This window comes from Cuculus canorus, chromosome 1 (genome assembly GCF_017976375.1).
Source record: "Cuculus canorus isolate bCucCan1 chromosome 1, bCucCan1.pri, whole genome shotgun sequence".
Lineage (NCBI taxonomy): Eukaryota > Metazoa > Chordata > Aves > Cuculiformes > Cuculidae > Cuculus > Cuculus canorus.
In genome coordinates, this window is record NC_071401.1 from 193,590,542 (window position 1) to 193,613,012 (window position 22,471).

The 22,471-nt window shown below is 40.7% G+C and overlaps 1 protein-coding gene across 16 annotated transcripts in view; it reads right to left on the minus strand.

Annotated features, from left to right (window-relative positions):
- Nucleotides 1–22,471, minus strand: part of CDHR3 (cadherin related family member 3) — a 63,645-nt gene that overhangs the window by 21,768 nt on the left and 19,406 nt on the right. For 5 of the 16 annotated variants that reach the window (XM_054049724.1, XM_054049717.1, XM_054049711.1 and 2 more), the window contains 6 exons: nt 13,193–13,395; nt 8,943–9,111; nt 6,426–6,511; nt 4,724–4,818; nt 4,514–4,618; nt 768–916 (listed from right to left, as the gene is read on the minus strand). In XM_054049724.1, coding sequence (XP_053905699.1) covers nt 768–916; nt 4,514–4,618; nt 4,724–4,818; nt 6,426–6,511; nt 8,943–9,111; nt 13,193–13,395 — 807 coding nt within the window. Of the gene's footprint in view, nt 1–767; nt 917–4,513; nt 4,619–4,723; nt 4,819–6,425; nt 6,512–8,942; nt 9,112–13,192; nt 13,396–16,927; nt 17,011–22,471 lie in introns of all 16 variants that reach the window. The other 11 variants (XM_054049687.1, XM_009557306.2, XM_054049782.1 and 8 more) reach the window with 4 other exon arrangements.

A 22,471-nucleotide genomic window follows, 5' to 3' on the forward strand; every position in this document is an offset into this window, starting at 1 on the left:
TCCCAGGACAAAATGTAGGTAAAGGGACAGTGTATGTATCCCTTGCCTTTTGGAGTGTGATTGAGGGAGAGTGTGGCAATGATCAAAGGCATAGGGCAGATCCATCACATTTAAGGATTATTCTGATCCAACATAGCACTGTGTTGTGTGGCACCTCTTACAGCTCTGTTAGGCAGTTCTAAAGCAATAGCAGACAAAGAGCAAAGCAGTCACTGAATGCCAGCCCTGGAGAAAAACCTCAGGGCACTTGTGTATGCACTCCAGAGAGCACAGGGAGACAGGACTAGCATGAGAGAGAGGACTCTTTTGGGTGGCCTTGCCTGAGGAGGGTCACGAATCAAGCAATGAAGCTAAGGTGCGGATTTGCTGTGCGCTTCTATGCTAGAGGAGATTTCAGGCAGGAGAGAGGATGTTGTGGTCTAACAGTGTGCAGCTGTTTCAAGAGCCCCAAAAGGGTCACGGCAGTCCTCAGAGATTGGAAAGAAAGAAGCTAATCTTACTTCCACTCAAGGGAGCATCACCTTCCAGCCATAAGTCAGTATTTTTCAATAAGCCACCATTAGTCTACTTTCTTCAAGATATCTCACTGAATCTTGGTCAGCTGATCAAAGACTGATCAATTGACCCTAATAATGTACTAAGCATTTTTCTTCCTATGAGTGGCCACAGGATAAAGTAAGTCAATTTGAAACTGAGGCAAAAATATTTTCGCCACAGTAGCCACACTTTTTTTGGAGTGTCAGAAGGCTCACTTTTGTTTGTCTTACATGGATTTATGGAGAAATATCTGTCAGAAGACTGGATGCTGTAGAAAAGTCTGCTGGGAGAGTCTTCATCATCAGGATCTTTAGCTGTTATATTGGCAACAGGAGTGCCTGGGCTTTGCTCCTCTTTTATCCTGTAAATTCTTTGTTTCCTTCAAGATAAAATAAAATTGAGTAAAGCACACATCTGTGTTTGCAAGGGCAGCTGATCACAGACTTAGCCGAGCAGCCAACTGTAGCAGCAGAGGCATGGTTGCACTGGGCTCAGAGATGGCTATTTGCACATCAGGGTAAATAGCCCCATCACTGGTCTGCCAGATGTAGCAATAGCTGAACTGGTATGTGGTCATAAAGCATGACATAGCCACACAAATAAGTGTCCTTCCCCTGAAACTTTTTCACAGCAAATATAAATTGAATTTCACAGCATCATGGAAGCTAAAGATGGAAGGGGCTGCTAAGTCACGCATCTCCCTTCAGTCACCACCTTGTAGAGCCACTTGCTTTCATTCCTTTATTTTGCGAGAGAAAAAAACAAAAAATAGAAGCACTGATGTAATTAATCTTCTTTTGGAATTAATGCTGGGGTCTTTGGGGGGACAATAGTATTACTAAAAAGCTGAGTTGCCCCTGCAGTAGATGGACACAGGGAAGAACGCTCTTGTGGGTGCCCACCAGGAGAACATGCTTCAAACTTCCGGCAACATCTGCCTGTCTGATCCATTTTACATAGAGAAAATGGTTCTTTACTGCTGCTGTTTGGTATGCCATTGCTCCCAAATTTCCCATTAATTGAGTTTTACAGCTCAGACATATAGTCTGTCAGGCAATTATGTGGGATTGCTTATAACGGTCACAGTTGCATGTTCATGTGGGTACTCAGTTATGGTACTTGAACCACAGACAAAAGCAGGCATGGACAAGCACACAAAAACTGTGCAAGGAATTTGTGAAGACTGACTTATTCTACTGAAAGACACACAAGCACAAAAACATCTGCTTCTAGAAATGAAAAGGATTTGAAGGTTCTCAAGAGTTCAGAAAAGCATTAGGAGTATGTTTCAAGACTGACTCCTTTTTGAACATTTTAAGCATCCTGTGCGACCACTCAGTTACTTGACTAGTCTGTAGTTCCCAGTGTAGGAATGCATGAGCCCTTCATTGTCCTCTGAAACCGGCATCATGGGACACCTAGAAACTGGAGCACAGAACTGCAAAGACAGAACAGGAGATCCCATGGTTCCAGGTCTCCACTCGCAATTTTAAAAATGAAAAAAAGACATGGTATCTTTGACTGTTTTGTCAGCTTATATGAAAACAGGAAAGCATACAGCAGAGAAATCACATAGGGCTTTCCCAGTAAAAACACCTAACTTACAGCCAGAAGTAAACAATGAGATGGTGAAGGCTGCAGAGTCAGTGTATTTACTAAGTTTCTATATCACTCTTGGAATCGGAGCTCTTCCTTCCTTGTTCTCCTGTTTCTTCCAGAGTCACTCAGAAACAAAACAAAAGCAACAGATTTCCTTTGCTGCTACCAAAAATGCCACCCCAAAATGCCTCTCTGATCACTGAGGAATACGGGAGGGACAGCTCTAAGGTTTTGACTCAAAGTAGGAAAACTCCCTATGCCTGCAGGGACCACAACTCTGACCGCTCTGGGAACAGTAAACTCACCACAGCTCCACTTTCACAGCCCTACCAGCCCTCCTTCACCCTGCCTGGGCCATTGTTCGGTCCCCACCAGATGTCTTGGGAAGAAAGGGGATGTTTTCAAGCACATCCCCATAGCATTGAGTACTAGTACAGCTGAGGAGGAGTTGGGGCCACTTCCTTCACAGCTATGTCTGGTCTGTGTCCTGTTGTCCATCTGTCTCCCACCTGCCAGTGCCTTCTTACAGGGCAGCTCAAGCAGGCCTTTTAGACACTGCAATGTAATTGCAAAAGAAGCATATGTTTATTTTCTTGTCTTTTCCTTTGTTTTCCTGACTCCACAAGTTTTCCATTGATTGTAACAGCCAGAATTTCAAAAGGCTGAGTGCCAATGTAGTGTTGTGAACACCAAAACCAGATGTGCTTGCATATACTGTGGGAACAACTAAAAAGACACTTTGAAACTCTGTTCTTGACAGCTTTGATCAGGAGAAAATAGATTTGCTAACTCTTAAAGTTTTCTCAGCTCCCATACCAGCACTAATTATTACAGTGTCAGAAAGTATGTAGCCCCTGCATGCGGCTCACATTTTAGCATGGGAGAGGACATACATGTGCATGTTGAAAACAGCTCTGGAAGTGTAATATAATCTGAAGTTCTTTACAAACTGAGCTACTCTTTTCTGTCTGTAGTGTCAATCTAAAAGGGAGAAGATTCAAACAAATACAAGGCTTTATTTGTGCCATATGAGAACTGAGTCTGAGGCCTTAAGTGTTCTGGATGCTCAATGCACTGCAGCTTTCACTAATTTGAACAAGCAGATAAATATTTAAAAGAGCTCCTTCAGCATTCCAGACATAAGGATAAATAAACAGAAATGGCAACATTTGGAGGAACTAATCAGTCTAGAACACAATGTGCAAGTGTTGGCATGGGGAAGAGGATTTCTCCTGCTTGTAGCAGCCGTTAACCTTATTGATTATCACAGACATGAAGTTCAAGTATTAAATAAGTAGAAAAAAAATCCATGTCTGTTTCTAACATTTCATTCTTCTGTTTCTTCAGATCCTCTACCCCTTTACCCAGCAAGGTCCAGGTCCTTGGCCTCAGTCCAGAAGCCTCACAATTGCTCTGGCTCCACAAAGCACCAAGAAGGTTGTTTCAAGCAAGTGGCTGGAAGCCTCTCGGGCACATCTCAGATGCTACACTATGTTCTCCTTCCCATAGATGGCAGGAGGGCAGCCATCACAAATATTCTCAGCAGGGACCTTGTAGAACCTCAGGATCAGGAGACATAAAGAGAGAATCTTGAATCCAGCTGGTGTCTCATGCAAGTGAGAAAGATAAATCAACAACAGAGTCAGATTGACTAATAATTGTCAAGCTCCCACTTCAGAAACAATCTTCCATTGTGTTTTCCACTGCAAAACGGCCTGCTGGTGGCACATCTATATTTTTCCATTTTTCTGAATTTTCAACAATATCCCCAATTCCAACTAAAGCTCTGTTGGTGTTAGAAAACTGTTTCTGAATTGTGTGCTATGACACAATTTCCTGCCTATGATATAGTAAGAGAAGACAATGTTTCAAAGGTCACTGGGATTGTTTACAAGTGTAAGTGTCTGGGAAGAAGAGGAATGCACTTTAAAAGTGAAACCTTTTTATGTCTAGACGTTTCTGCATGAATAAACATCATTATGGTTAAATGCACATCTGCATGAAGGGTAAATTCTATATGATTTTATTCACACAGTGTAAAATTAATCTCCTTGTCTAAACTTGTCCAAAGGTCTTTGCATAGCTTTAACCTCTCTAAATGCTCATAAATACAACAAGCTTGTTTGGCTGTTCTTAACATGAAAGCAGAGCCTGGAAAACTTGAAACTATTAAGAATATAAATAAGAATAAAGGAGGAAAATGAAGGCAAATCTTTCCAGTAAAATAACAGGAATCATAATGAAATGAAAATACTGTTTTCAGTAGTGTTGTGTTGATATATTTACTTGTGCTTATGTTACACCCTCCCATTAGTGCCAAAGCAGTAAAGCTGGGAAAACATCTACATTTTGAGTACAAAGGAAGTATTTCACTCACGTGGTAAAATAAGGTCTTTCATCATTGATGTTAATTATATTTATATTCACTGTTTTAGTCAAGTTGAGTCCACCTGGATCGGTCACTGTTATATTTAAAAAGTAGCTGTTAAATAAGAAAACAAAACAAGAGTTGTTTTGTGGTTATGTAGGAAAACATTTCTCTGCCTACTGTACGACAATAGATCAGGTGAATAAAATATATTCTCACCAATGTTGATCTCTCTCATAATCAAATACTTTTGTGGAAAAAATATCTCCATTTTCCAAGACCAAGAATGGCACTGGTGCAGGGAGCAGTGAATACTGAAAAGTAGAGAGCAAGAAATTAGTATTTGTATCTTTAAACTTCTCTCCATTCATTCCTGGTCTTGTAATATGGGCCAAAATATCATACAGTATTTGCCTCCAGACTTTGCCTATTGAAGCATGCTGACATACCGACAGCAGCACAAACCCTGAATCATCGGAGCTGAAGCAGCTCAGACTTGGTCGTACACACTTTGCTTAACAGCCAGTGGAGAACATAGACACTGAATTACATTGAAGCCCACACTCTTCTCTACCTTTGTGAACTCCAGCTCTGCAAGGAAAGTTTAACAGAGGCCAGCCAGCAGAGCCCGAGCATGGTAGGCAAAAATCATCTTGGTGGTGGCAAGCAGAGTACATGCACAAAGGAGAAGAGAAGAAGGGGGGCAAGACTGGATTTAGGGGCATAAGAACACCGTGCAGGAGGCAATTAAGTTGAAAATGGAAGAGACCGAGGAGGGGAGAGAGGACTTTTGTGGGCTACATGAGGGTGCAAGGCTGAAAGGTGTTCACAACAGCTCGATGTTAGCACAACTGTTCAGTGGTGGCAGGTAGCAGCAGCTACTCTGTGCATTGCAAAACACAAATGGGAACTGCACCTGTGCACAGGTGTGGGAGATGAGCACCCTCACACCCTACACAGTAGGGACGCACTGCATCCTTCCTGCTGTCATCCATGTGCCTCTGCCAAGCCATCACTGAGAAGCCCTCAGGGACATTTCCTTTGCTAGTGCAGGTGTTAATAATACTCAGAAAGTCTGAGGTCTGCAATATCAGAGGGTCATGCACCTTACAAGTGATCTGCAAATTCCACTGAGCAGATCTGTCCAGAAGATGTAATTGCTCTCATTTAACCTTTTGGAAAAAAACAGGAGGTGCAGAGACCTGAGTGAAACAACTTGCCTCCTGCAATGATAGATTTCAATGAAATTGCTCTTAAAAAAAGCAGCTAGGTGATCACAATTCTTTCAACATCTTTTTTTTGCCATCGGACCTTTCTAAATTCCCTCTCTAGGTTATTATTTTAAAGCAAATAAGGCAAAGCTACAATACACTTCTTAGGTAAGTGCAGTTACTTTTCCCCCGTCTGTAAAATAAACTTATCTCTGTCCAAAAATTTTTGTTGATAACAAGAGCAGTTTCAGATCTAACACATTTTCTTAACTGAACATTACAGTTTTCCCAAGGACTGTCAAAAAGCTGACATTCAGTTGCCTTGTCAGTGTTTTCCTTACTGCTTCACTTAAAAGAATTTACATTGATAAAGAAGGCCAGAAATTTTATTTATTTTTAGTCACTCTCATCTACAAGAGATGTTCTGCTAGCCATTTAAAAAAAAATCTACTGTATCTCTAGTTAACTATATCGAACCCTGCCTTCACTATCCCTTAATTTTGGAGGGCTGAGAACTCAAAATACAATTTGTGCCCAGATGCTGAGACTGGATTTTCTTAGTTTGTTAGGGAAAATGTTTTTTTTTTCCCTGACTAAACCTTTTCCTGTGTTCTTGATAAGGAAGGAAGTTGTTGAAAGATGCTCGCAACTAGCATTTCAGATACAGTGGATTATATAATCTCCATTTTATTTCCTTTAATACAACTTACTTTGAGTTCAGCATTTTCAGGATCAGTTGCATAAACTTGGTAAATGCGTCCCTGAGGTGCTCCTTCCAAGACATAGAGGGTTACAGCTGCATGGATATAAGTGTACTCAGTGTTAATTCGGTAACAATAAAGGACATGGCAGCAAGCATACCAATACACTGAAGCTGTCTGGACCTATTACTGCCTGCTGCATCTTCTCACTTCCTTAGTGTATATTCCAAAATCACCACAAAAAGCCCAAATACTCAAAAGACAAAAAATAAACCAATTGCATATCTGTGAACAGGCAACCATCACCTTAAGCTGCAATCTGAACTATGCCTTCAGGAGAAAGACTGATTTTTACATATGGACTGCCTTGAGATGCTCAGAGGGTATGGAGTTAAATGATGCATTTGGCCTACACCTGTGCCTTCCTTTCCTATGCAGAGGTGGAGAATGTAGCCTTGTGCTAGGTCTTCATTACTGCCTCCTCCATGACAACTGCCTGTGCCGTGCCAGGGCAGTCAGAACCTTTCTCCTTAATATCTGCTTTTACTTTATACCTACAAGGTAAATAAATAGCCAATGGTCTGTGCTCACTTAGATTTTTGCCTTAGAAAGGGTGCTTTTCCCATCTCAGGAATTTTCACTGCTGGGCCATGCCATACTGGGCTCTGGCAACAGGCTTAGCTCTCCTTGTGTATAGTGATTAACAGAACAACAGATCTTTAGATCACATTATTTGCTTTATGCCCTTTTGTGTCTGCTGGACCTGCTGTTTCTGGACTATTAATTTCCACTGTGACCCCTGCTGACTGCAGCTTCTTATCAGAGCAGTGGGAATCACAGAGCAGTGTAATGAGTTGTTCCCAGAGGACAACAATATGAATATAAAGTTTAATGAGAAGGAGATGCTTTTTCATAACCAGCGAGTGTGCAATTAGTGGCTAATTGTTGCTGGTACTGTTAACTAAAGGCACACAGTTTGACAGATCAGACATCTGTGCTCACCAATTTATGGCAGCTCTAGCTGAGAGTTAAGTTGGTGCGCTTATTTGTAACAAGCCCCCACGTAGAGCGTGTTTCATGCTGTGCCGATCCCCTGAAGTGTCACATTTAATTATTATTAGATTCCAGCAGCACCCATGATATGCAAGACACCGGCTATACTGAGAAGATGACACAGCCTCTTGCCTAGGGGAAGCTAATTTGCTTTACAAACTAAGTATTGTATGGAAGCAGGAATGTCAATGTGCTATGGAGGCATTAGTGAAGGGAGCTGGATTTGAGCAGGCCTGGGCTGAACCCATCCAGGCAGACAAGCATTGCCCTCTGCAGCGTGCAGAGGTCACGGCGAGGGCTGCAAGTTGTAGCCTACATCATGCTGCTGCTAGCCCAGATCTGGGGAGGAGGGCAGCAGCCAGCTCCAAATACCTGACTCAAACAGATCACAGTCTGATATTTTTGATAGAAAAAAAAAAAAGCAATTGAATGCCCTTCTCTACAGTGCAGTTAGAATCTAAAGACTTCAAACAGGCTCTCAGTACCTCATGAAATAATAAGAGCATATTTTTACACACTATCTGAACTGTTTTGTCTCTGTGTGAACACAGAATAAATACATCGACAGCATATACTCTGTTGCCTCATGGTACAATTTTGCCAGGTTCCTCTAATTAGTAAATAAACAAGATAAGATTACTCAGAGAGTAAGACAATTATTTCCTGACTTTTTTATTGATGCGTTGTCACTCATATGAGGTGCTACATGTCATGTAAAGCCTGCACTGACAACTGGGGTCCTCATTCCTATGGCTCCTGCAAATTCGTCCCTGTTGCATCTTTGCCAGCAGTGTGAAAGCAAACCTGGTTAAGGCCATCTGTGCCATGCAGGAGACAGAACTTTCTGCTGCTTTCCATCTGCACCACCATAGATCACAATCTCTGAGATCTCACTCTTCAAAGTGATTTTCCACTTAATTTCTCACGTACAGATGCCAATGCAATGTACAGGTGTAAAACATCGACAGAAGAATATTTTTATTGTTTTCTCTCAGAAATTCTTGCACATACACAACATACACTAATTTAAATTTATCTTGCTTTTCCAAATCAGTCCAGTTTTCAAGAAAATTCTGAAACATGTACCCATACACAATGGTTATATCCCCACCTAACTTCAGGTTTCTAACACATGCCCCTACACAGTTATTCATCTTATAAGAAAAAGATCATATATAGTTATTGGCATAAAAATTATTTTCTTTTCTTATAATTATTCTGATACTTCAAAATGGTTAAATAACTGTTGGTTAAAGCTTCAAGAAAAATAAAAGGGCATTTTCAGAGATAAAGTATATTAAATATTTCTGTAAAATAAAACTCTGATTAAAAACGTCTCCTGTTCCTCTTGTTTTCCTAAAGGAGAATGCTTAGAACACCTTAGCTACAGGCACTGTCCACAGCTATAGGATTTTTTTAATCTGATATCATCTTCTCAAATATTGTTCTTTTCAAATACCACCACTATCTTACTTTGAATTGCCATATTTCCTCGAAATACAGGATGTTCATTTTTATCTATTATTCGGACAGTCAGTGTCTTAAGGTCAGTTCTGCCAGTTATGTCTTCAACAAAAATCTGTAAATCAAAGCTCTTTGGCATGGTTTCATAATCTAGAACAGGGTCTCCTGTGGTAACAACCTGAAAAGGAAAAATTATGATTAGTATGATGCAAGAGATATAGTATATATGAGTGAATACAAGTAAAGGGACACTTCCCATCAGTAACAAATGAGTATTTTAGATCATTTTCTACTTGCTGACATATTTCTTGTCAGTGGCAGAAATGCAAGAAAAACAGAGGGGAAAGACCAAAATATTGTCATTTCATGGAGAACTCAAGGACCTCTTGTGTGACAGACACTTTGAGGAGAAGAAAACCTGGAAGGAGCAGTCTTGCCTCACAGCCAATGCTTTGCCTTCAAGACTAGGATTACATCTTGCAGGTACTTGTCTGTACCAAGTCCTCACCTTTCCACATCGAGCTTCGGGGAGCAGTCAAAGTGTGATGAGATTGAAAAACGGGAGACACAAAGGCAGCTTCACTGTTTCTGTGAGTCAGGAGCATGAGGGGGGAAGACCTTTCACTTGCAATAAGGAGTGTAGGGGCAGGAGACTGTATAGTCTGGCAGGTACCAGCCCCTTCATTGTGTAAACTGCATCTGGAAGAAGACTTGCAGGAAACCAAAGAGGGAAGCCACTGTACAGGAGAGGGACCAGAACTGTTTGGTGAAAATGCTGAACTAATTAAAAAACAACATAGGCCTTAAGTTTTGTACAACTGGTAAGGCAAATATTTGCTTTGGGATTTTTTTTTTAAAGACTTCCAGTTCTGCACATCACCTCTTAACACAGAATATGTAAAAGCACAAGACTGACTTTCCATGAAAAAACATTAAATACATTCATTTTCAATTTAGAATCAGTCCAGCACAACAGCAGGATGCTGAAAGTTGTGTGACACAATATTCACTGCTGAATCTAATAAAGAAGCAAGAATTGTCCTTTCTTGGACAAGAAAGGAAAATGTGACTATTAAATCTGCTGTGTAGCTAAAAATCTCTGAAGCTTGAACACCATTAGTGGAGGTGCTGTGGAACTGGAGAAGGAGAAGAACTGGGGCTCACAAGTGTGTGTGACAAGTGTGCCAGTGTACTCATAATACTGCAGAGTGGAGGAGTCTGGAGAGGATACAGAAGGAGAGCAATGAAATAAATCCTTGATTTTATATGAGATGCTGTGGCTGGAGAACAAATGCAAAAGTGATGTCAGCACAGTTAGAAGACAAAAGGCAGAATAGAGCCAATTAACAAAGGCAGTTGGAGGAGAGTGAACAGAAGCACAAACGTTTTATGCCTTCTGGTATGTAAAACAGCTGCTCTACGGAACCTTTTTGAATCTTTTCACAACAAGACTGCAGGAGAAAACAACTGTGTCCTGGATGGTGTCCTTCTCTCCTACACTGTGCCAATAGATGTTTCCCATAAAAGTGGTGCTAACTCAGAAAAACATTCTATAAAAGCTTGTAACAGTGATGGAAAAGTTGCGTTCCAAAATGAATGTTTGCCAGAGAACTAAATACAGTAAAGCAATAATTCAAAATGAGAAACTGTTCACTTCTAAGCAGAAATTATGTGCTCTGGGAATTCTCTCTCCAATTCACAGCCAAATAGTTTCATTGTTGTTGTAACTACAGCCAGAGTGCCTAAATATACATCTTCCACCCTCCTTTATAGAGGTCTTGCAAGTGAAGATGTGGATCTAGATGATCTCTTCGTACACTGCTTTTGAGAAGAGCTTGACACTGACAAAAGCTGTGAGCCACAGTTTACCTCTTCTCCAAGTAGGAGCAAATATTACTGATGAAGACAGCACTGTATACACTTGAAGCAGCTGCAGACTTAATGAAAGAAGGTCTAAAGTCACCCATAACTGTCTACCCCTTGTTCCACCTGAGAATTTCATTGCTCCCTGCTCCCTCCTTCACCCCCAGCACACAAAGGGAGCATCACTAACAGCAACAAGGTAGTTTTAGGCAGCAGTATGTTTTCATTCATTCAACACATCTTCTTCCCATGGGATTCTTCAAACGAGAGTAAGACCAGGAGGAATGGGCAGGGCTTAGATCTCAGAAACAGTTACTTTCTCATAAATCTCAAAACATATCACAAAATGTGACATTGCCTTGGCTTGCTGCAACAGGAGTAAATGTGCTTCATAAGTACAGAAGCACCTGTGCTAACAAGTACTTAAGCTAATCTGCAAACCCCATAATTCATACATGAAATACTTTCTCTAGTTCAGCAAAAATTTAATGGCAGTAGGTAGCACTGAAGGATCTCATTTTGGTTCACAGTACTTTTGCAAAATACTGTACCAATCTGCTACAACACAGCACAAATAATTAAAAGTAGCAATGCTCATCAAAGAAATGAACTAAGGATACTTTGTGTATTTATCTTTGCCTTATGAGTTGTAATTAACACTCAACTGCTAGTTTGCAGAATTTGTATTCAGCTTTCTTTGTGGTTTTCTTACCACTGATATTCACTGGCCCAACCTCTTTGTTTCAGTCCCTCAAGTGAGTTAGGAAACCCTGAAAACAACTACAACTCAAGGAAGGAGTACCAAGTCCTCACAGGCCATTCTGGTAATAGGGCTGTGGTATGAAATGGGTATAAACTGACACTTTGGAAGAAGTAGTCTTCAGCCTACACCTTTCTTGGCCACTCATTTTCATCCCTGTGTCACTCTCTGCTCTGTGCTAGAACAAGAATTTCTGCATAGAATTTTCTGCTATAAAAAAAAATAAAAAATCAAGAAATGACTTTTTGTCTCTTTGCGGGGTTGTTTTTCCTCCTGATTAATATGTCAGTCCCATTCAACAAGTAATAACATAAAATGTTCTTATTGCACAGTATAGTGATGACACAGGACAGGAACAAGCAGGTATACCAAAGGGCTGTGTTTTGCAGCAGAAGAAATAGCTTTAATTCAAAAAGCCAAAATATTGCCTAAAAACAAAGTCCCACATTATGAATTCTCTGTCAGCAAAACCAGCCTAACGGACATATCCATCCCCATCTGTCTCTTACATCCCTTCAGCTGAGCCAGTTCCTATGCTTCACAGGTAAACGATGGCTTTTTTGAGAGTTTTTTTGACCATCTCACTGAGCAGGCTGGGGAGCAGCTAAAGAACCAGCAGAGTTCGCAGAACTGAGCTTTGCACTTTGCCGGGAGGTGGGAGCACAGGAACAGCAGCAGCTCCTCTAGGCAGTTTGGCTCAATGAGCTGCAACTGAGGTCACAGTCTAATTTTCCCCAAATTTTCTCCCAGAAACATCACCGAAGATAACAAGAAAATAGACCTTATATCAGTTCTGTGGAAAACTGAACTTCCTTGGAAACACTCAGAAAAATGTATTCAAATTAACTCTGTACATCTCTATCCACATCTTTTAAAGACACATTTCAGTGTCACTGTTCAGACTCAGACATACAGGCGAGTTACAACGGGATGACAAGTTATCACACATCTGAACACTTATTGCCAGTGACGAATGTGAACTAAAACTTGCTAATTTATCCAGCAATGAAATTCACCCTGAAGTAATAGAAATTGCTTTGCATTTGCCATAGGAGAAGAGCACACAGTAGATAGAAATAGATTGCAGATGTGTGGAAGTGTGATTGTGATAACTTCTTACCTCAAAAGAACTTCCTTATTTGTCACAGCCTTTGTTCAGAATTAAATATGACTTTGATCTGACTCATCTTAATTGATTTTGGAAATGAGTCAAACTCATTTCAATTATAGGTGAGAGTGGCCAAACAGCAGCTGCACATGGTTTAACCGAGCCACTTTTAAGTTCACTGTAACTTGATATAAATTAAGTTGAAAAACTATGGGCAAATCCTGAAAACATAAGCAAGTTTTATATGTCCTTCTTCAACTCTTATTTTCAAAAGATCATATCTTTTCTATCACAAAATAAACAGAATTATTGTGATAGGTGGTTTTTGCTCAGATACAATTAAAAATTATAGTCACTATTGCTACTCATTTGTCATATCTATTACGGCATGTCCAAATACTATCACAGTTTGCATTAGCAATCCTTTTCTAATTAAAAGATGAGTCACCATGCACTGTCAGTTCTCAGTAATCTAGGAAACATCAGCCTACATGACTGAACATTGCTCAAGCTAAATGTAAAACTCACCATATATTCGAGATCTCCTTTTGGTACAATATCAAAAGCTGTTGTAAGTGGATTTGAATTTACTATGGTAGGAAGTATTGCAACACCTTCAGGAGGCAATGGAGAAAGAGTCACATTAAAGGTACAAAGTGAAACACCAGCTGCTGCATTTTCTTCAACAGTGCTTATTGTAGGTAAGCCCTTAAGCAATTGGGTTCTTCTTCCTGCAAGATGACAACGAATGTGAAATTACTTCTGAGAATCTTAGACTAGCAGGAGCACACAGCTTGTGCCAAGAGCTGCCAGTAATGAGCAAAAATGGCCTGATTATCTTTTTGCTTATGAATGGTGGCATTACACAGTAGTAAATCTGGTATTAATGGCAAGAGTTCATCTTTTCTCTAATTCAGGACTGGACCATACCATACCATACCATACCATACCATACCATACCATACCATACCATACCATACCATACCATACCATACCATACATCTAGAGTACCTGATGTAAAGTTGTTACCACATTGTTTACTTTCATATCTGCCTTTATACAGAAGCAAAGAAATCACACATTTACGTTATTTCATTTCGCCTCCTCTGATAATTGCTGCCTTTGTGCACTAATCACATCACAAAGCACCTTAAATCACACAGACCCAGATGTTAAGGAAGCAACCTTTTTCATGTATTATGCCATCAGCAGTGTCCACTTCCTCCATTTTCCCTTTTCCTATTCGTTCTTATTCTTATTTCTTTCACAGATGTGTGCACACCTGGCTCATCAGCAGCGTGAGTTAGAAACAACTTTGAGGTGGTGTGCTGTTGGGCCCTCTGATTTGAGCATGGAAGAGCAATCTCTGTTCCTTGGAGGAGATGTGGACCTACAAAAGCACCCATGGTCCAAAACTGCCTGGAAGCAGCACAGAGCACTGCGGCATCCAGCAGATTTGCATGAGCTTCTTGTTTCTCAATCAGCCCTCTGGACTCCTCAAAACAAAATCTGTCCTTGCTCTGCTCTTTAGCTTGTGCCTTTTGTTATTTTAACAGAGGCCTGTAGTGTTTTATTCTATGAGGATCACCTAGAAAACATAAATCAGGACATCCCGAAACTGACAATGCGCTTCAACATGAGACAGGAAAGGCTGAATATTATGTTGCGGGGGGCTTTGCTGGCTTGTCTGATACACTTGCCAAAAAAGCTGGCTGTGTTCAGCCAAACTTTCAACATACCATTTGCCAAGACAGCGGCAGATACTGCTCACTCAAGGGCCTGGCCAGGCTGTTCGCACACCAGCAATTACTGTAGCAAAAGCTCCATGAAGTCCTTACTTTGCTGGGCAGCTACAAGGTAAAAAGCTGCTATGGAAACTAGTCTGAGGCCATTAGGGCTGCAGCATGATTCCACTTGGATGCTCAGGCTCAGCCTGCAGCTTGGTAATGTAATGCCAAGGGAAAATCTGCTGCTTTGCAACACCTCTGCAGTACGAGACAGAACCACCTCCCTTTGCCCCTTCTCATGTGGCTGGGGAAGGGTGGACCACACCAGCTACAAGAGAGGCACTCTAATTGCCATTCGTCCAACGGCAGCTGGCTTTTTAATCTAGAGAGGGAGAGTTCAGCTCCAGTGTTTTCCAATTACACTAGAAGAAGTCTTAGTGACTTCTTCCCAAAATTATAAAAAAAACTTGTTTCCCTACATTCCTAGAAAAATTTTGGAGCATTTTAGGGATAGCGTGCATTTGGCCTTTGTGTGATAAACATTGTTCCTATTACTGGCCTCCCAAATAATTGTTCCCCACAGGATCAGAGAAGGTTTAGGATCCCATGCCTTTGCTACATGAGAAGCAAAATTAATAGCAGTGGATGAGTCCACAAGACAAGGCATGGAGTCCCTTGGTCCCCCTTCTTCCCACATCCCATCCCAGGAAGCACTTGTCCTTGTAGTGTTTCCTGGAGCACTTGTTAGAGCAGCATGCCTCCATCAGACACCTCCAGTTCTTCCTCTTCTTCTCACTGCACTGTGGGAAGGAGAAGGAAAGAGCATGGGGATGTTTGTCATGTAAATAGCCATACTAGGCTGTGGTGGGAGACTTTGCCTCTGGGCAGACCTCTTCAGAGCACAGGGCCTCACTGGCAAGAGCCAAGGCACTTTCCCAGAACTTCTCCACAACTGCATGGAGGTTCCAATGCTCCCACACTCCAGGTACATCAGGTCCAAGGATCACTGATCTGACCAGGATTACTCTAGCATTCATGGGAAAAAAAGTCCTTGGAGGTGACCTGCAGGTGGGTGAGCTAGAGGTTGGGATGTGGCAGACTGTGAGGTGAGAATTTCCCATAAGAGTTAGACTGAACAGTTCATGCTGACACCCTGGTAGGAGTGGGTTCAGCTGAACTGCCACTGATTTCTGTCAGTGGAAGCAGGACTCAGTGAAAGCCTGAGTTTTTATCGGTGTTCCTATAGATTCCAGAAAACATCATCAACAAAAATCACCCATGCAAATGGGGATACATTTCCATAAGTGGAGCTGAACTTAGAATATAATCTTATGTGGACAGTACCTGATGAATTCTGTTCTCTCAGCAAGCTGCAGTTCATTAATGGAAGCCATTCATAAAATTAATTAAATAAATTATAATATTTTGAAATGTAGAAATGTTGCTATTTTTGTATTATCTCTAAAGATTTCCTTAGCTGCTCATTCAGAATTTATCTTTCTAAGTCATAAGTTCTTGCTTCTTGCTCCCTATTTTTAGCACTGCATCTAAATGGCTGCCGCTTGATTTTAGTAAAGCCCTCCTTCCGTATTCACAAGTCCTTGCTTACCTCCTTACTTTGGAGAACACAACATGCCTGAAGCAATTTAATACATTATTTATCAGAATTACCAACCCCAAACACTGACAAACACTGAGTCCAAGACAAAGCAATCATGAGACTGGCTTTGAGAAGTATATGTATGTTTAAGACTTATTAACTGTGATTTGTTAGTCTTTGCAGTGTGCTTGATTTGCATCTTCAGGCTTTTCTCTCTCCTTAACCATGTAGGTCTGAAAAACACTATTTTTCAAGGAAAGGTGAGATTCACATGCAGTGCCCCGATCACAGTTTTGGGGACATCAGGAAATCCACCAAATGCTGACAGGTTCATGAGGGTTGGCAGAACTCTTTCAGTTCCTTAACCACAGTAACTCTATGAAAGCCGCTCTTATTACAAGCAACACCAAGGGCTCCATGAGCCATGCAGTCTGCAGTTTTAAGATCTACTTTAAGTTGTTAACATGCACATATTTATATTGGCAAATTTCCCATGTTTTTACACTAGACAAAGATAGTGATATTATCCTACTAATATTCTCCATAAGTATTTTCGTGTTTGGTCCTGTTTGGTTGCTTTTTCTATTTCATCAAAGTAAAATATTATCAATATTTGAAAGGAGAATACTGGAGTATTAATACTAGATATTGTTTCTTAGAGAGCTGACCTCCTTTTCCACTCCAACATTGTGACACTGAGCAGCAGCTATTGCACACAAAGTGCCTCATCCAGCAAAGTGTCTCAACAAGGGGTCATATTCTTTTCATTATAGTGCTGTAACCACAGAGCTCAATCTATTTCAATAGGAAAATAATTGTTGCTTGATTTTTTCCATCCATGTCTGATCCCTAAATATCTATTGTAAAGCTCCCAAGAGAAAGTATAACAGCCAACAGTGTTCTAATTTTAGCAGTGCAATGAAATCATGTTCTTACCAGATACTACTCTCAGCAAAATGAGAAGGAGCACGCTCTTCATCATCTTTATGACCTTGTCCTTCATGTTCACAAGATGCAAACTGAAAGAAGATCATGGTATGTTTTCCTTAGTTTGCATCAGCTCTACCTAAATTCTTCCTCTTTGTCATGTTGTGGAGTGAGAAATGAAACAAAGGACCCTTGTCTCTAAGGGAGTTTCTAAACACCGTCAGCTTGTTTGCTTGTCAGAGAACTGCTCCTTGCTGACACTCCATCCACAGACCTGAGCCACACTTGAGAAAACAACCACTAATAGTTCGTTCACTGCAATCAGCTTATTTACTGAAGCATTAGTAAAAGAATCTAGTAAGTTCTAATCCTGGAGATACTGTGTCGCTTTCATCGCTCTGGCTAACGAGGTGCTCTCCTCACACACCAGGATCGAATAGTCATTGTTTCTTACTTAAACCAATAATCTGAAGTTTTCTCATTTCCCTGGGTATCAGAGAATTACTTAGACCACATACACTGCATACCTGGATGTAAGATTGCAGCATACGTACATGATGAAGTTAGCTTTGCTGTAGCCGTCTCAGGCACAGCATGGACCATATGCAAAGTGCACTGGCTCCCTTAGATGAGGCATTTGGCCGGCCAGCCCACAATACACTCATGCAACTTTTTTTTTTTTTAATCTAAGGGCAGTCTCAGCATTATTTTGTGGAGTATAGTACAGGGTGACACTAATACTGGAACTGGATGCAATATAGGTGCATCAGCATCAACTTGTAGAATAATTTAGGTTGGAAGGGACTTCTGGAGGTCACCTGCTCAAAGCAGGCTTGATTAGATCAGGTTGCTCAGGGATTTGTCTAGTTGATTCTTGAACACCTCCAGATGAACTTAACAGCTCTGCTAAGAGATAGGATTTAGTGATTCGGGTTAAACACAGCTCTGGAGAAACCACATTGATTTGTGAGCTAAGCTAGCATCTCTAGATGGTTCTGCATGACACAATGTGGCTGTCCCAGTGAAAGCTGATAGTAGTTTAGAAAGCTCTGTCCTGTTCTCCTCTGTTTTGTGCAGTATGAGCATGTTAATTGAACATGGTGAACATGAACAGCTAGTTAAAAACTGGTGCAGGCATTGCCTACGCTTGCTGCATGAGCATCTTAGACTACCGTACATATGTGCTCCAGAGGTTTCTGCTGATATAATGAAACTGGAGAAGACGCATCAGTAAAACTTACTGATTGGAACTGAGCCATAATTACATATTGATACTGGTTTGGGGGAATGTTTATAAGAAACATTCACTTGATGGTTTGTCTGTATCTGTTTTAGAGTGCCTTTAGGGCCCTGCCAAGTCCAGATGCAGCCTAGGCTTAAAGTGAATTTGGTCAGATCGTATCATTGGGGAGCACACACTGCATCAACCTGTAGTACTGAGAAAGCTAACTTTCCATTGCCCAAGGAAATGTGTGCCTAGACTTTATCCTAGTAAAAAATATGTGTGGAAAACCTCACTCAAAAGATCTAGTTATGCTGATAAGATATAAATGTAAATATATTTATAGTAGCAAGAAGTCTAGCCTGTCCCTTTACCTATCAGATCATTGCCCATCCTTTCATAAGCATCTTCAGGGTCCACAAAGAAGCTTTGAATCTGACCGGACATCTCACAAAGATGAAGTCTGTCTGTACAGGCGTGAACTAGGCTTGTTCAATAAGTTTGTGATTTTTTACTAATTATCGGAACACTAAAAAACTGCTGCTAGCTCTATTCCCTTATTTTAGTTGCAATGTGTAATCTATCCCATTAGACTGCTGTTTCTTTTAATCTGGAAAGAAATATTGAAACATCTGGGCTAAGTTTTAAGATACATGTTTAAATTTGTTTAATATCTAGCTGGAGTGATGGGACTGTTTTCAATCTCTGAAGAGCCAAGCCTTTGCCAAAACTCAGAAGGGAACATATTTTGTCCTTCATTTTCTTTCTTTTATTTCTCACACTGGGCTTTTGGAGGGCTGAGGTTTTTTTCCTATAAATACATATTTCAACTTCTTTGTTTTGTCCTTCCTCCATATGATAACCTACGCAGAAGTACTTTCAGCAAGAGTTCAGTGTCCATATACATAAATCAGACTATTCTCTGCACATCGGGATATGAAAAACATTGATAGCAAAGGAATCTGGAATATACAGGCACTGGGAATGCCTGCCTTTCCCCAGCTTCACCCAGAGGTGCAATAGCTAAGTGTTTTGTGTGCTATGTGAGTATCCATGGAGCAGTTAACTTTGTTTCTCCCTAAAACGCGTCTCCAGTTCTTTCAGGTAGTCCCTGATAAGCCTCATGGTTCAAGTATGTTGTGAGAAGAGACCGTAGAGGTGACCAGGGAAACGAGAGGAGACTCAAGTCAGGCACACAGTGAGGGAGGAGAGTGTGGAGGGCAGCTCACACAGGTGGAGCAAGTATAAGTAGAAGAGACTCTGTTTCCTTCTTCCTTCAGCCACTGTCAGTGTCTTTCGGTACCTCTCTTGGATCCCTCTTTTCTTATATTCCTCTGCTGAGTGGATTTCTCCAGCTGTCTGATTCCTCCTGCCAGGTTGTGAAGAATATGATGAAAAAGCAGACAGAGTTAAAAGAGAGGCCCGAACAGGCTGAAAATAAAGAAGTATGGAATCAAGGAGAAATAAGTATGTCCACATCATCAAATACAGAGCTGATTAGGAACAGATGAGTTAGGAAAAGGTCAGCAAGGCAGAAGTTCCCTGACAAGGCTGGCAACAGAAGCTTTGCTGCTCCAGGAAGGTCAGGAATGAGAATCCTGGGAATATAAAGCAGTTAGATGAAAAGAGGTCAAGGCAGCACAAGCAAAAATGCAATCAGGGAGTTTGCAGGCAAAACAGAAGGAAGAAAAATTAATTGGAGCAAATGGAAAGGTTAAGAAACAAACATTCCTTGGTTTTCAAAATGATTTGATAGCTGGACATTTTAGAGCAGTGCAGAATAAATGCACTTCTGAAAAAGTGTCTTCTGGATTATCAGGTAAGGTGGAGAATGTGAGGTAGATGCCACATCTTTTAAGAAATTACAGAATCTTGATCCAGGAGAAAGATCAATAGATCAAAGTGCAACAAACTGCACTGATCTTAGGTTGGGATTGCAGAGAGAAAGAGCACGGGAAGTGAGGGGTGTCGGGTGGGACAGAGCAGAACTTAATGTCCAAACTTTCAGCTGCCTGTCCTCAGGAAGTGAGAGGTTTTTGCAGAGGCCAGCTTCAGAGAAGTAGTCTACTTGCATAACAAAATGTGCAGGTTAAGGACATTAATCTTTTTTCTATGCATTTAATTCTCAATTGTCTTCTAGTATGTCAACAGGAAAGAAATGTTCTCTCACTTCTCAAACACATCAGAGGTTCAAGACATAATTTTTTCACTAATGGCTAATTCTGCCAGAGCAGTGACTTTCTTCTGCTTAGCCAACTGGCAGGAAAGGAGACATTTTGCTCTTACTTTGGTAATCACTCACCAAAAATTGAGAAGCCTAAGGAGAATTTTCACACATCTGATCCAACCTCAGTTGAAGAGTATTTATTATGTTGTTTCTTTAATTAAATTACCTAGACTGTCAGGTTTTATATTCATCTCCTTTTTCTTTAAACAGTAAAGCTCCTCCATCCGCTGCCTCATCCGCTGCCTTGGTAACCTGTCCTAAAATATTAAACCAGTACCTTAGCATCCTACATCAGAAACTTGTGCACCATTTAATTCAATTTCTCAGCTAAAAGCTGACTCTGTACTATTTATGAGTGACAAGAGTAAAATAAAAGTCTTGAGTACTACCCAGGCCACCTTAATCTCATATAAAGTGATCCCGGCTTAGCAAGGTCAGTAACCCATGCAATTATGAAAAAAAAAATCCCAGACACATAACCAGGCCTTCTATTTTCTGGCATTAACTCATAGACACATAAACCTGCTACACATCTCCTTGATAATTGACTTGAGGTGTCTATTAATAAGAAGACATTCTATCACACCGAAAGCTTTTTTGTGGGATCCATATTTAAATAAAGAATAACCTTAAATCTGGGTTAGTACACACAAAAGTTTGAAAACACTCTTGCTGTCAGTGCTGAAAAGTTCTTCCATTGCTCCAGCAGTTATACACCCAAGGGACTAAAGCATTTGCTAGAGAAGAAAGGATCCCAGGAGTCTGCCTTTTGCCACAAAGAATTTGAGTACTTATTTTAGGACTGGGACTATGTAAGGTGTTAAGATAGCGGAGATTGTTCTGATTCTTCCCATATCCTTCACTCCATCTTGACAAATGTAGTCTGAGGCAAATGGATGATTACAAGCGCATGAGTTCAAGAAAGCTCTAGATGTACTTGAATCCTCCTACAAAGAGGTGAAATGACTTCTCCAAGGCCACTCAGGAAGTCTAGAAAAGCCAAAGTTCTTGGTCCCACTCCCACGCTCAATCATGATGACTGTAAGACTCCATGGCTGTAAAAAGCACATTGATGCCAAATGTTTTTCTCCTTAAGAAGTTCTTGTGCTGCTTAAAAATATTGCATTTTCTTCAGAGTTAACACAACATGGAAGTCAGTGAAACACAAGCGTCAGTATTCATTTATCTGAACAAAAGTAGATGTCATCAGGCAACTACTTTGTGTTTTGGGGTTCAAGATCAAAAACATGCAGTGGTGTACAACATTCAGTCCCAATGAGAAATGATGTGGCTTGCCCACACCGGTCACATATGTCGCTTGAATTTTAATCATGTGATTTGTCTCCCAAAGAAAATTTTGGGGCAAGCAAAGATTTAGCAAAAAATGTGTTGAGGCCAATAAAGTCTTTCTGAGTTCACTGGATATTTTGATCAAGGTCTGAATGCATGTGGCAATACTTTCTACCTCATGATACAGTATTTACTGCGCATTAAAAGTTTGTCTGTTAGCGTAATTGCTTGGCCACCTGAGCTGATTGGTAAATATATAAACAAGGATGTGAAGTATCAAATGATGCAAATACAACAAGAAAGAATGCTCCGGGCAAATATGGGTACTGAAACTCTGAGGTTTCTATGTACATACTATGATGCACTTCACTTAATCAAGTATTTTAAGGTATCACCAAGAATTGCTTAAACAGGCCTTTACATCATGAAACATACTATATGTTATTTATTTTAACAGCAAAGGGATTTGATTGTGTTTTTCAAAAGCAACTTTGCATTTTAGGACAGCTGGCATTGAAAAAAAAAAAAGAGTATGGAACTAACAGAAAAGACCACAGCTGGGCACAAGGCAAGGGGTCAAGTGGTGGCATTTCACTTGGAGGTGGATAGTTTTTCACATCTAAGTTCCTCCCTCCTTTGACCAGGAGGAGAATAATTCATTGCTCCCTAACAGTGTGGAAATTTGTTTGTTTATGGTTTCAAGAACTTTATGATCTTCAATTGGTCTCTCTAGCTCTCCAGGGAGCAAAGGAGGTGCTTGTGATGAGAGAAGGGCGTGTAGCCCTGGGTACACTCCAGTTTTGCTTCAGCTACC